Raw genomic sequence first — 12,747 nt, 5'->3', positions numbered from 1 at the left:
CTTTCTAAATATTATAGGGTAATTTTCTATCTTCTCTGCTCTGTTTTGCTGAGTTGACTGCTAAAGTGAACCTTCACCAAAAGGGAAAAATCCAGTACAGCAGCCAAGACTATGGAAGGCTGAGGACTCTGAGAGCTTGTGGCCGGACCTGCATGGTGCTGAGATTTGATCCTGTGTTCTAACTATGTGACTGTCACCTTTTCCTCTCTTTGCCCCCCCTCTAGATCTCATTTGAAGCTTGCTGACATATAACTAAAGCATAGCCTGGATCAGGCTTAGTTGCAGTGCTGAAGTAATCAAAGCTGTAAGCTATGCAGGTGTAAAGAGTATGTTGTCATCTGTTTGTATTTCACAGAATCACAGAACAGTTCGGGATGGCAAGGACCCAAAGATCATCCAGTTCCAACCCCCTGCCATGGGCAGGAACTCCTCACACTAGACCATGTCACCCAAGGCTCTGTCCAAGCTGGCCTTGAACACTGCCAGGGATGGAGCATTTACCACTTCTCTGGGCAGCCTGTGCCAGTGCCTCTCCACCCTCACTGTAAAGAACTTCTGCCTTGTGTCTAACCTGAACTTCCCCTGTTTAAGCTGAAGCCCATCACCCTTTGTTCTATCACTACAGTCCCTGTTTCCCAGTTGTCTCAAAGTATGGAAAGCCTGGTTTACACAGGAAGGTACCTATGTACTTGTAGAGTCATACAGTCATAGAATAGTTAGGGTTGGAAAGGACCTTAATATCATCTAGTTCTGCTGGTATTCGCCTCTGCACACACAGCTAAATGTGCATATGGAATGGGAAGAACCAGAGCAACATTTCAGTCTACTTGGCTGTGCAGTATTTCCCTTGCCAGAGCAGGCAGTGAAAAGAGCATGTCCAGCTAAAACTTAGATAAAATTTAAGACACTGAGATGAAACTATTCATGCTGGAACTTTTATAAATATTAGCCATGCCACTTTGCCAGAACTGAAGATTCCTTCTTTAAGTCACATGCAGAAGAGAACTCGTTTCACAGGACATTCCCCCTTCTGCTTATGGTGGGGCCATTGGGTCAATACTGGTTTGGAAGAAAGCTTCCACATACCAGCTCACTGACATATTCTTGTGAGAAGAATAAACTTTGGGTCCTGTGCTCATCCCAGAGCAGTCATTTTCATTTTTACTGGTTTCCTTTAAAAACTTTCCCATGTGCAGTATCTAATTATGGTACATTACAAAAACCTGTGTTTCAATGGTACCAGTGCACAGTGCTGAAAGGGACTGTTGGTAAATTGCTTATGCACTTTGATGATTAAGCCAGTAATTATTGCATTAGCAATCTAAATCACTCTTTTCAGCTGATGTATCTCCTCCTAAGGCAATCCCAGGAGATGTGATGGGCTGAGTAGAAAGGATATGGCACTGGAAGAAGGGAAGCACAAAGAACATGCAGGAGATAGTGCCAGGGATTAAGTGGAGGTGCTTTCTCCTGTGTCTGGTTCAGTGTGACTCAGGGTGGTACATCAAAGGGGTGTGGTACATCAAAAAGGATTTATTATTTCCCTTAGAAATGTTAAAATAGACATTTCTAGTGCTGGCTGTGAAAGGCCCCGTGATGCTTCCTGCCAGGTCTTGTCACTGACGTTATACTCACACAGTAATCAAAGCAAATGATTTTATTAGGTTGAGCAGATCTTTTATAAGAGCATGTAGGGATGGGACAAGGGGGAATGGCTTTAACCTGGTAGAGGGGAGATTGAGATGAGCTCTTAGGCAGAAGTTCTCCCCTGTGTGGGTGCTGAGGCGCTGGCACAGGGTGCCCAGAGAAGCTGTGGCTGCCCCATCTCTGGCAGTGTTCAAGGCCAGGTTGGAACCTGCTCTAGTGGAAGGTGTCCCTGCCCGTGGCAGGGGGCTGGAACTGGATGAGCTCTAAAGTCCCTTCCAACTCAAACCAGTCTGGGGCTCTCTGAGTAAGATGCCCTTTCAGCTTCCACACCACTGTGCCATTCAGCTGCCTATGCTGTTCCATGTTCCTGTACTGAAATGTTTGGTAACATAGCTGGATGTGTTACCAAACATCACCCCCTCACCTGAGGTCAACCATTTGGTGTCTTTACACTGCATTTTTTGAGAATGAGCACTTTAGGATCCTCCAAAAAGCGAAGGCATAAAGCAAGTTTCAGACACTGCTTTGCATCTTCAGGAGCTTTTGGCTTTATATGATAAAACTTCAGGAAATAAGCTACTTGGGGCAGTTTGCTCCCTGGAAGATAGATGGGCACCAGATCCTTCACCCTGCAGTGTTGTTTTCCCATCAATGTCCTGAAATGATGCACTCGCAGACCCATTTCAGAGGCTATTTCAAGCCCAGAAGTGATATTTTTCTACCCTCATGGATTCAAAGAGCTACACTTTTGCCTGTACTTCTTAGCAAGAACCAGCATGGTTTTCTCTTTTTAAGGAAATATTTCTCATGGAATTGATAGCTTCTTCAACTGCATCTGAGTATGGATCAGGGTTTGAGCTCACTATTATGGGCAAATATCACCCTTGTACTTCTAAAGGTGTGTTTTATACCTACTGTTGGATTTGAGCAAGTGGCTAGATAAGAACATTTTTACAAGCTTTCCTGCAAGGAGACAAATTCATTGCCACTACCATTTCACTGTTTGCTCTGTGGGAATTTATTACTGAAAATCCAGTTTCTTGATAAGTGTGCTCAAAAGTAATGCAGTTCTAAAACACAGAGCACAGTTTGAACCTCCAGGGCTGGGTAGGTGAAAGGAGTCCTCAGCTGAAGATTTCTAAGCAGAATGCAGAGGTAGTAAACCAGTGTGAACAGCAGAAATAAATCTTGATGGGAGCAGTGGTGCATGCTTTCTCCTGGGCACACTACTTGAAATGGTGTGTTTTAAAGCAAAGCAAATTGCTTCTCAGGTATACCTGATGAACCACATTGAAAATTGCCTTGGGCTCGAGTTCAGTGAAAGAACTGCTCTCTCTGCCCTACTTTACACCAATAGCTACGCCATGTTGTTACCTAGTGCATAGCATCAAAGCTGAAGGTGCTGGTCTTTTTAAAAGGCTCTTGTCTTTGAGGCACTGTCCTTTATGTGTTTCCTATAGTCTTTCACTCTCTCCTTGTCTATGCAGTTACTTCCCCCCAAACAGGGGAATTAGGCAATTAATTGCTTTCTCCTTCCCCTCTGTCACAATGTAACAGCCCATTCAGTGTATAACCTTCTCCCTGGAAGGGTGATGGTGCTACCCTCTTAAAGCTGGAGAAGAGGCTATAGGTACTACAGCCATAAATTCCCTGGTAAGAGGTAAGGACTGATCGGCTGAACATGGACATTGGGTCAGGCAATGCAGATGGATGAGTTTAAGCACCCTCGTGGTGCATGAAGCAGCAGTAGATCAGAGTGCAGGTTGTTTTAGGGAACAGATCTCAGACACTATGCTGGAGTAAAGTGTCAGCAGGAGTTTGTGGAGGGCTGTTGGTTTTGGATAGAAAGCACACAGAAGAGCAGAGCCCAGAGAAGACAGTACCCAAATAACAAGCTGGAAGGCATCCAGCATGGGTAAAAAAGAGAGAACCCTACCAAAACACTGCAAAGACCTTGACAAATGTTTCCATCTCCTTATTTTGTCTGTGTGGTCCAGAAAACAGTGATAGTGAATAAAAAGTATTTGGTTTGAAGACAACAAAATGAAAGAGACAAATATATTTTTGTAGGACAAAAAGTCCACTCGTTCTGGAATTCCCTTCCAGCCCCTGGCCAATTCACTTTTAAAGCTCTCAAAGCGATTCAACTTCCATTACTTCTCTTATGGGAACTGTGCCTGTTCTAATGAATTGCCCACCAGCTTCTCATGGCATGGGTTACACTCACACTCCTCAGTTAATCTCTTCAAAAGATGCTGCTTTTTCCTGTGCATGCTACAGACTTCTAATCAATAGAGGCAGTTTTGGTCTTCTTCCTTTCATCGTTGCATGACTAAACATGCAAATGTGTGGTTTAAAAAATCCTTTAAATCTGTTCTTGGCCAATTAATTTTACTCCTCTTTGGTGAATTTCTTTATAAAGTCTTCAGACAGTATTTTTGGAGAGGAAAACAAGAGGCTTAAGCTCTCCTAAGGTGCAGAGCAACACACTGAAATATATCAAACATGTTGCAACAGGATATACTAAAAATCCACTACTGTTTACAAACTTCTCCTTCTGGAAGGAATCAAGGATCTTCAGTCTCCTGTTAAAGGATTCTCGGCTCTGTTTCTAAGGCACTGAGAGCCTTGCAAGAGTTGACCTCGCAAGCATGTTCAGCATCCCCTAGTCAGCTGTAAATTGCATATCCTCACACTGAGGTGCATTGCTGATTTCTCTCCCACAAAACTGATTTAAAATTCACTAATTTCACATCGGATTATTCCTCACACACTTTGCCACCTACTGACTGTCAGTCAGACCAGCATCTAAACAGATACCAAAACACCATCTCTCTCCTAATTGTGGCACTTTAAAAGACCAAATAACCTTCTGCATTCTAATTATCTTACAATTCCTTTGTTGGTTATTTATGTGTCATGCAAAGCACACGTGTAATTTCCACATGGCTGCTGCTGAAGAAAGTACTGTTCTAAATGGCAGCATTCCAAAGCTGCAGAAACAAATAAGCAAAAGTAGCCCATTTAAAAGCCTCGCTATGCCAGCTCCTCAGAAATGTTCCCACCTGAATCTGCTGCAGTAATAAGAGCTTTAGAGTGCAAAGTCCAAACGCCTGCCCATGAATCCTCTGGATCATCAGACCAAATGAAATGCCTTTTTGTATAGAGGCCTTTGAAGTCAGATCTAGAGGAGGACTCGGGCATCAAATCCCTGTCAAGGCTACAATTAGCAGCCTGACCCCTTGCAGGACATGGGAGAAGTGTGGGATGAAACAGACCCAAGCCCCATGCATTGGGCAGGGACCCTCTAACAAGCACTTGGCAGGCAATGCATGTGGAAGAGTGTGACTAAACTCTTGAACCTACTGTGGCTCTTGTGGTTCTGTTCCAGGCCCGTAGGAATGTGTTTTTCTTCCTTGTTTTTTGATTTACTACAAAGACCGTAAAGAAGAAAGAATTTACATTTCATGGGCTTTGACCAGTCTGGGATAGCAGCAATAACAATACAACCGCTAATACCATCTTCTCTGTGAATGACTTTCAAGAGGAAAACAGCATGTTCTTTCTGATTTTTATAAGAACAGTTGTAAGCCCAGCTCTAAGATCTGGATTAAAACAGCTACAGGTGCTTTTGCTCATCCTGGATAAGATGCCAGACTTGTAGAGTAGACAGGACTGTGGCTGTGTATTTGTGCCTGGCATCTCCTATTGCCTCTCCATAGGCTGCTTCCTTCTTGGCAGGTCAGATGTTCAGATAAGCATTTTGAGCTGTATAATTCTCAGCAAGCACCACATAAGAGGAGCCTTAATGTTGATCTTAAGAGTTTTATACTCTGCTCTGGTGACCAAACTCCTAAAAGCAAGTTATCAAAACCTAAGGTCTATCTTACTGGATCTAGTCACAGCCTGCAAGTCTCTCTTGCTGGTCTACTCTAGAACATAGCAAAAAAGTGCATCAACAAACATTCTTTGTAAACAGGTTTTACATAATTAAAGCCATTCTGCATGTTAAGTACATTATCTATCTTTTAGAAACCTAATTAGACTAATAGACAAAAATGTACAGAAGAAATCTCTCTTTACCAGTCCTTCATGGAAAACACGCTTACTGCTGCTTTTGAAGAATTAGTTTCTCCTCACCTTGTATTAAAACTGCACAGCAGTCAATCTACCACAACTTGTTGCTCAGCATTGATATACAACATTTCTACTGGAGGTGACAGAATAGTTAATAATAGATGTTTTTTTGCTCACCTCATCAAGGATATGCCTCTTGCTTTTAATGTGCATTTCAAATACATCTTCTAATGCCCTTAAAAAAAAGAATGAAAAGCAGCATCACTGCAAACAAAGATTGTTCAAAGGCCATACACTTCCAAATGAAAGCTACCACTCAGCCCGTCTCTCAGATCACTCAAAATACATCCCAGCTTCTCACTTTTGCCCTGTCCTATCATACCTGTCACTGGATTTAAAAAATACAATCTTAAACATTTGAAGGTTGTTGAATATTCTCATTGCAAGTGCATGCAGTTGGACAGGAACTGTGTCTCACATACACAATTCCAATTTCTCCTTCCACAGTCAATACAAATATAAGAGTATTAGTGCTCTTCATCCCCCTCTGCATCTTGATGGGGCCTAAATCTTTCTTGCTTTTGTCAAGCCCTGTCCCACCACATTCGCTGGGTGAAAATGCTGAGGGTACTGGACAGTCCTGCAAGCAGCTTCCTAGATTCACGCATAGCTGATATTCCTTTGTCTGGGATACTGTATTACCCCAAGGACTTTAAATTGCCTCTATCCAATACTTTGTAGACCTCTGAAGGTCATTTGCATTGTCTCTGCTTTCTGGCTTCCTTCTAAGGGAAACACGAAAGGCTGAACTTTCATACTTCTGTTAACTAGGGGTATCAAGGAAAGAGATGCCTTCAGAAAGTGCTCTCAATATCCTTTCTTAATGGTGTATGATCAGCTGCAAGCAAAAAACGTGCTCAGAGTGATGAGCATCAGTAAAAATAAAGACCTAACTGAGCAGCAAAATGAGATCTCCAGGTTCTAAAATCATAACTCGGGTAAATATAACCCAATGGCTGCATTTTCAAGCAATCATAAAAGCTGAAAATACCTGCAGTGAGCTGGAGGGCTCAGCAGAGCTGTTTTGGCGCTATACTGTATTTTTGAATTGGGAGGGCATTTATGATTTTATCTGTAGAGAAACTGGCCTAAATAAATGGAGATATTAAAATGTGTCTATCATATTAATCAGACAGCAAATTAGCTAAAGCCATTATTTGTGTCTTTTCTAGTCTGTCACTAAATCGATTTAGAAATTCAACTTGTGATTTGAGACAAAAGGCTACTATTGATTGCTCGCTTTTATTCTGCAGAGAAATCAAGTTGTTATTAGAGACTACCTAAGAAAACAATGGATGAGTTTTAATAACCTCTGGTTTTGAGGGAAGAGTGCACAGCATCTAAACAACCTCCATCTAAAGTCAACAGAGCAGTCCTTTCACCCTACAAGCCTGAGCATGGGCACCTTGGTGCCCCACTGTGTTATGAGCTGGGCTGAATGTAGAACACGACTCACATCATCCAGGTACAAGTTTGTGTTCTCTCATTTGGTTTTCATTATCTATAGACAAACCCCCTTATTTTTCTGAAGGATACTAATCCTGTTAATATTGTGGCTGGCACACAGTAGGTTTTTAGGGGTTTATTTTAATGTTATCTTCTTGTTAACTGTACGTATGGGCAGGCATGATACTTCGCAATGTTTAAAATGTGTGGTGAGTCAGTGTTTTTCAAATCTACTGATGTTTCTCCCAGTGTAACCAGAAAATTCACTTCTAATTTGGGCTTTGAAGTTGGAAAGCTGCTTCAGAAGGAAGGGGAAAACTATTACCTTTAACTGACCGCTCAGAAAACAAACTAATCACTTGTATTAATGGGCACTTAAAAAAGAAACCCAACAACATTTGAAAGAGCCTTAGGGATTTTAACTGAAATCCTCTAGATTGAAAGGGAAGCATCTTGGTCTGGTGTCAGACTGAGCTTGATTGATTTCAGCGGGTTAGCACCTCTCCAGCATCAAAGCACAGCACTTGACAAAGACTGAAATCTTAAACACTGGGGTTAAAACCTCTATCACAGGAAGAGTTTCTCCCACTTAGGATGCAGGCTAGGAAATGGCACAGAAAAGGAGCACACAGTTACAAGTCTACAAACAGACCTGTGGTTCAGCACAGCTCTCTAAGCATTAGAGATGTCATAGATTTCAATTAGAAATGGTAGTGTGAAGTGGTGCACGTGTGTAACAGGATCTCATGGACAGAACATGAAACCAGAAAAGGATGCTGCAGTTAGTCACCAGCAGCACTGCTTGCATTTGGCTCTAGTCTTTATGTCTTGATCATTAACTTGATAGTGCATAAGTCCTTAAGAAAGCAATTATTGCATTTATTTAGTTTGCTCTTATAGGAGGGAGGAAGAAGTCTAAATACAAAATCTTGCTTTGATGCAGTTTGTTAGCAAAGACCCATTGCAGCTCCATGGCTGCACTGGATTGACTGGGAACTGGAATGAGACTCTGGTAACAATAATGTTTATCACCATACTATACAAGGTCAAAGCATATGATGTTTCCATATTTCTATTAGTAGCCACTGGGAAATATGAGGGTGGCTGAAAACACTTTCTGTTCAGCTACTCAGCTGAAATCCTGACTCCTATAAACCACAGTCACAAAAGTATTCATTAAATTCAACTGATTTCAAGTTTCACTCAAATCTCGTTAAAACCACCAATTCTTTACACTGATTGAATGATTGTCAAATATCTGTTACCCAGTGGAATAAACAAGAAATTGGAAGCACTTACTCTTTGTGAAAACAACTTCTAATCAAAATATCATTAGTAAGATCTTGTAGAAAGTGAAGATACTCTTCTTCTCTACACAAATACACAAGCTGTCAGCATCTTTAACACACACTGAAGACAAATAAGGTTTAAAATGCCAGCTGAAGAGGTAGCAGGTTTAGAGTGATTAAACCAACTCAAATAAGGAATTGTGTCAACATAGCCAAAAGTGACGAATCTATTTAGTAGTCTGCAGTTTTTACTGTTTAGGTTTATACTTAAAATGACTGGTTCTGTTGGCCAACTCCCTGATTACTTTAAGCCATTAATTTCATTAACCAAGAATATCTATGCCTTTTGTGAATACTCAGTTAAAAATAGTCCCAATGCACAAAGCGTAAGTATCAGAAGATAAATTATTATTTACACTTTTTATTTATTTGTTATGTACTTATTCTTAACATACCTAGTTTGCCTACAGTAAGAGGGGTGGCATGACTCTGAAAATCTCTTCCGATCTTTACACTTCCCAAGCACACAGCTAAATCCTATGCCCCTCATAGAGTCCCTTCTGCTCACTGCATACAGCCATTCCTAATTGGCTCTTGTGCCATGTTTTCAATGTTCCTCTAGATTCCTACTTTAATATTTTGATAGGAAACTTAGTTAAAAGGGACAAACAAATATTTAGCTTACGTTTCTTCAAGTTGTGATCCTGAAGAAAGTGGCATTTCAGAATCAGGAATCCATAATTCATAGTTCTGCCACAAACAAGTAAAGAGGAAAAGTAGATTTTGTTATAATCATCTTTGTATTAATATCCCACATTTCCATTCAGAGCACCATGGGAACTGATCTGATTTCATAACATATCAAAATCATAACAGCATCATACTGAACTGACATGCCAACTCATGTGAAATAAATGTCTTGAGTGTCAATCACATATAAATAGTGAAAAACAATTATTATTAGGTAGGTTTGGAAATGGAAACAAGCTTGTATAAGCTAAAAAATGATGCAAAGACTATAAGGGAAATCAGAAGTTCTGACGTAACAGAATATATTTGCAGACTTCAGTGAAATAACGCAGCTTTTTGTTTAAAAGGACATGAAAAATACATTTGTATCTTTGAAAGAAGACCTAGGAACCCAGACTGATATAGAAATTATCTTTTTCTGCAGATTATCAAATGGGAATAGGATTTTCTCTTGGTAATGTTAGAAAAAGAAGGTTTTGGTGGTTGGAACAAGGAACGAAATAGTTCTAGCTAGCAGAGGGCTATCACAAATCCTGCCTGTGGTGCCTTGGCTGAGCTGTGTAGGAGTTTAACACTGCTTCTGTAAAGGGGCGAGCGGGCCAAAGAATCATACAAAATTTCCCTGTCATGCATGGTTTGGCTACACTTATTGAGGAACCCTTATTCTTTCTTAAGAGCACTAAAATTCCCAAAATTAATCCCCCATTAATCTTAAAAAATCCAGGCAACTAATGGAGTGCAACTTCCAAAGTCCTGTATGGCATATACAGCACTGACTGTTGGCTGGGTGATGAGCACTTTGGTTGCACATTTCTGGGCTCCAAATTATTATCTGGATGGAGTGAAAGGCTGTAAATCACAGAACCATTCGGGTTGGAAGGGACCTCTGGAGAGCACCCAGTCCAACCTCCCTGTCAAGGCAGGGCCACCCAGAGCAGGTTACAGCTGAAGCAAGTGTTTGAAACCTTAAGTGCAGTGAGGAGGAAAAAGCCCTGCTTTGAGAATAACAGATTTTTGCTGGAATACAGTGGTTTTTCATGCTGCAAAATGCCTCATTTGTGTTTCTCAGACCAATTACGTTACCTGTTCCTATTTTATTCACAGTCTGTTGACCCTATCTAGCCGTGCCAGCTAGATTTCACAATTTCAGTCTTATAGACTTCTTATGAGATGATTTCATTTTTGGTTTTGTTCTTATATATTCCCCAAAGCCAACGACTGTTGTGATTTAAGCCCAGCTGGCAACTCAGAACCACGCAGCCACTCACTCACTCCCCCACGTGTGCAAAGCACAATGGATTAGCTGGGCTTAAACCATGACAATTATCCATCTCATTTCTACACAACCAAGGCAACTTTTGTGTATGAGCTCCATTCCTTTTCTTTGTAACAAACCGGGTACACCAACCTTAACTAGCTGCTGAGAAAAGCGAACTGAATGTGGTCTCACACGTGCATCTTCTAAAACCCTGAAAGATTAAAAGCACAGTGAAAAGCAGTCATGCTTCAAATGATGTGTTTGAAAGTGAAACGACTTAACTTTTAGCACTTAGGTATAAGCAAAGTACCTGTGCAAGTCTCTTTTCTTTCCATTATTGATGTCTGCTGATTTAAGTGATGGTCTGCCAGGGGAGGAGCTCTTTTCTGGGGAAGGAGGATTATAATACCTATATTTTACAAGAAAAGATTGGTTTGATGTCTTTAAGATTTGGGGTGTAAAACGCTGCTCCTTTGCTGTGAAGTAAACTGAATGTTTGTCAAGGAGGTCCCCAGAGTATGTTTTATTAAAAGAGGTTTGAATTGCCTTCTTCCTGTTGTGACTGCCTGAATGCAGACGTGACTGCAGAGGTGGTGAAACAGGTGATCTGTCTGTCCTAGAGTTGTGAACAGGAATTTGAGACAAAGCATGCTGTGCAGTATTTCGGATGTTCTTTCTTGCAGTAGGAGCTGGCATCAGAGTCCTTGAAGTGAGCTTCTGAATAGATACAGAGTGGGGTTGCTCTTTCTTTGTCCTGTAACAGTTGTTCTGACCAGACATCAGATATAGATGACCATTTTCCAACAGTGAGCAGCTCTCCTGTAAGTTAAAGAACAAAATAACTGATAGAAAAATCACAAAAGTGATGTGCTCGAGACATTGTCTTCTACAAACGGATTCACACGGGAGGAATTCTAAGTAACTGTTTTCAAACTGTCTCAAGTGCTCAAAGTGACTTGCTGAGTTTCAGGAACCACAGTCAGGAGTAAAGCCACCCTGCCATTGTGCTAAAGCTAAAGAGACCTGTTTCTAGGTTCTTTTGCCTTCCTTCTCTTTACCAGGTTGAGCTTGCTAATGACAAGTAGTCTTGGGAAATTACATAGAAACATTCCATTTTGCTTGCGAGGGCCCATAAAGGGAGAACAGGAGGTTTTTCCACCCTTGGACGTTGTGCATTCTCATTTATGGAACTAACGTCTCAGTGGCAATCTCAGGGGCGTCTTCCATTCTCCCTCCTTGATGCCCATGCAGGTGTAAGCAGGACTCCATCTCGTGAGTTTGAAGTCAAACAGAACCACTGTTATCCTCATAAATACCACTGGTGAAATTGTGGCCTGTCATTTCGCTGTTTATCTTTGTGGGGCACAAAGTTTTACAAATGAAAACAGTGCTCATGTTTGAACTGGATGGCATTCTTTTGAAACAGCATCATTAGTAATCTAGCGGTAAACCCACTATAATTCTCAACAAATTAGAAAGTTTTACAATATAAATATAGCCTGCTGAGGAATTTCTGCCCCCAAGAGACAGTGGACTATGTTACAAGGAAATGTTTTGCAAGACTTTGTCTATTGAGGTGATGTCCACTGGCAGAATTTGGTGAAGAGCGGGCCTACTCACACCAGCATGAGTTTGTACAGTTTCTGGTATCTGGCAGAATATATAGAATTAGGATTAACTACTTTGAGGTCTTGCTTTTACCAGTAAATACCATTCTGAAACTCAGAGAATACTGTAAACCAGTGTCAAGTTATTGAATTGTGTGATAAGAAAATCATTGTGATTTAGTTCTCTTGCAAATACTGTGAACAGAAATCATCCTGATAAGAATGTTATCACGCACAGCAGCAAATTTCTGGGCACCTATGTAATACTTAATTAAGAATTCTAATTCCATTTGCCCAAGGAACAAAGAGAACTCATACAAGTTTGTGAGTGGCACACACATACCCATGCTGTCAGCGCAGGGACATATTTTAGCCATGCACATGTAGTCATGACATGGGTACCTGCCATTGTAGGCCATGTAGTGATAGCAACAGTTAGGTGAGAGGATAACTGCCAGTTGCTAAAGCTGAGAGTCAAATCTTATTTCATTTTGACTACAGTATAAAAAGCCACACTGACTAAACCTGCACTTAACTGCTCTTACAGGCATGCCTCAGCACCTCAGAGTACAGCTAACTAAGGGAAGCTGGTCTCTATCATGCATCTCAGCAT

At 41.1% G+C, this 12,747-nt stretch overlaps 1 protein-coding gene across 1 annotated transcript in view; it reads right to left on the bottom strand.

Moving 5' to 3' along the window:
- LOC134173239 (spermatogenesis-associated protein 7 homolog) overlaps positions 1–12,747 on the bottom strand; it is a 51,603-nt gene that overhangs the window by 4,903 nt on the left and 33,953 nt on the right. The window contains exons 6-10 of the mRNA XM_062637036.1: positions 10,838–11,346; positions 10,678–10,738; positions 9,205–9,269; positions 8,530–8,601; positions 5,902–5,959 (exon numbers count right to left, since the gene is read on the bottom strand). Coding sequence (XP_062493020.1) covers positions 5,902–5,959; positions 8,530–8,601; positions 9,205–9,269; positions 10,678–10,738; positions 10,838–11,346 — 765 coding nt within the window. The remainder of the gene's footprint in view (positions 1–5,901; positions 5,960–8,529; positions 8,602–9,204; positions 9,270–10,677; positions 10,739–10,837; positions 11,347–12,747) is intronic.

The sequence above is a fragment of the Pezoporus occidentalis genome, unplaced genomic scaffold (genome assembly GCF_034315485.1).
Source record: "Pezoporus occidentalis ecotype Australia unplaced genomic scaffold, CSIRO_AGI_Poc_V1 ctg50, whole genome shotgun sequence".
Lineage (NCBI taxonomy): Eukaryota > Metazoa > Chordata > Aves > Psittaciformes > Psittacidae > Pezoporus > Pezoporus occidentalis.
Note: the sequence above shows the minus strand (reverse complement) of the source record. Positions and strands in the feature narration are given on the sequence as shown.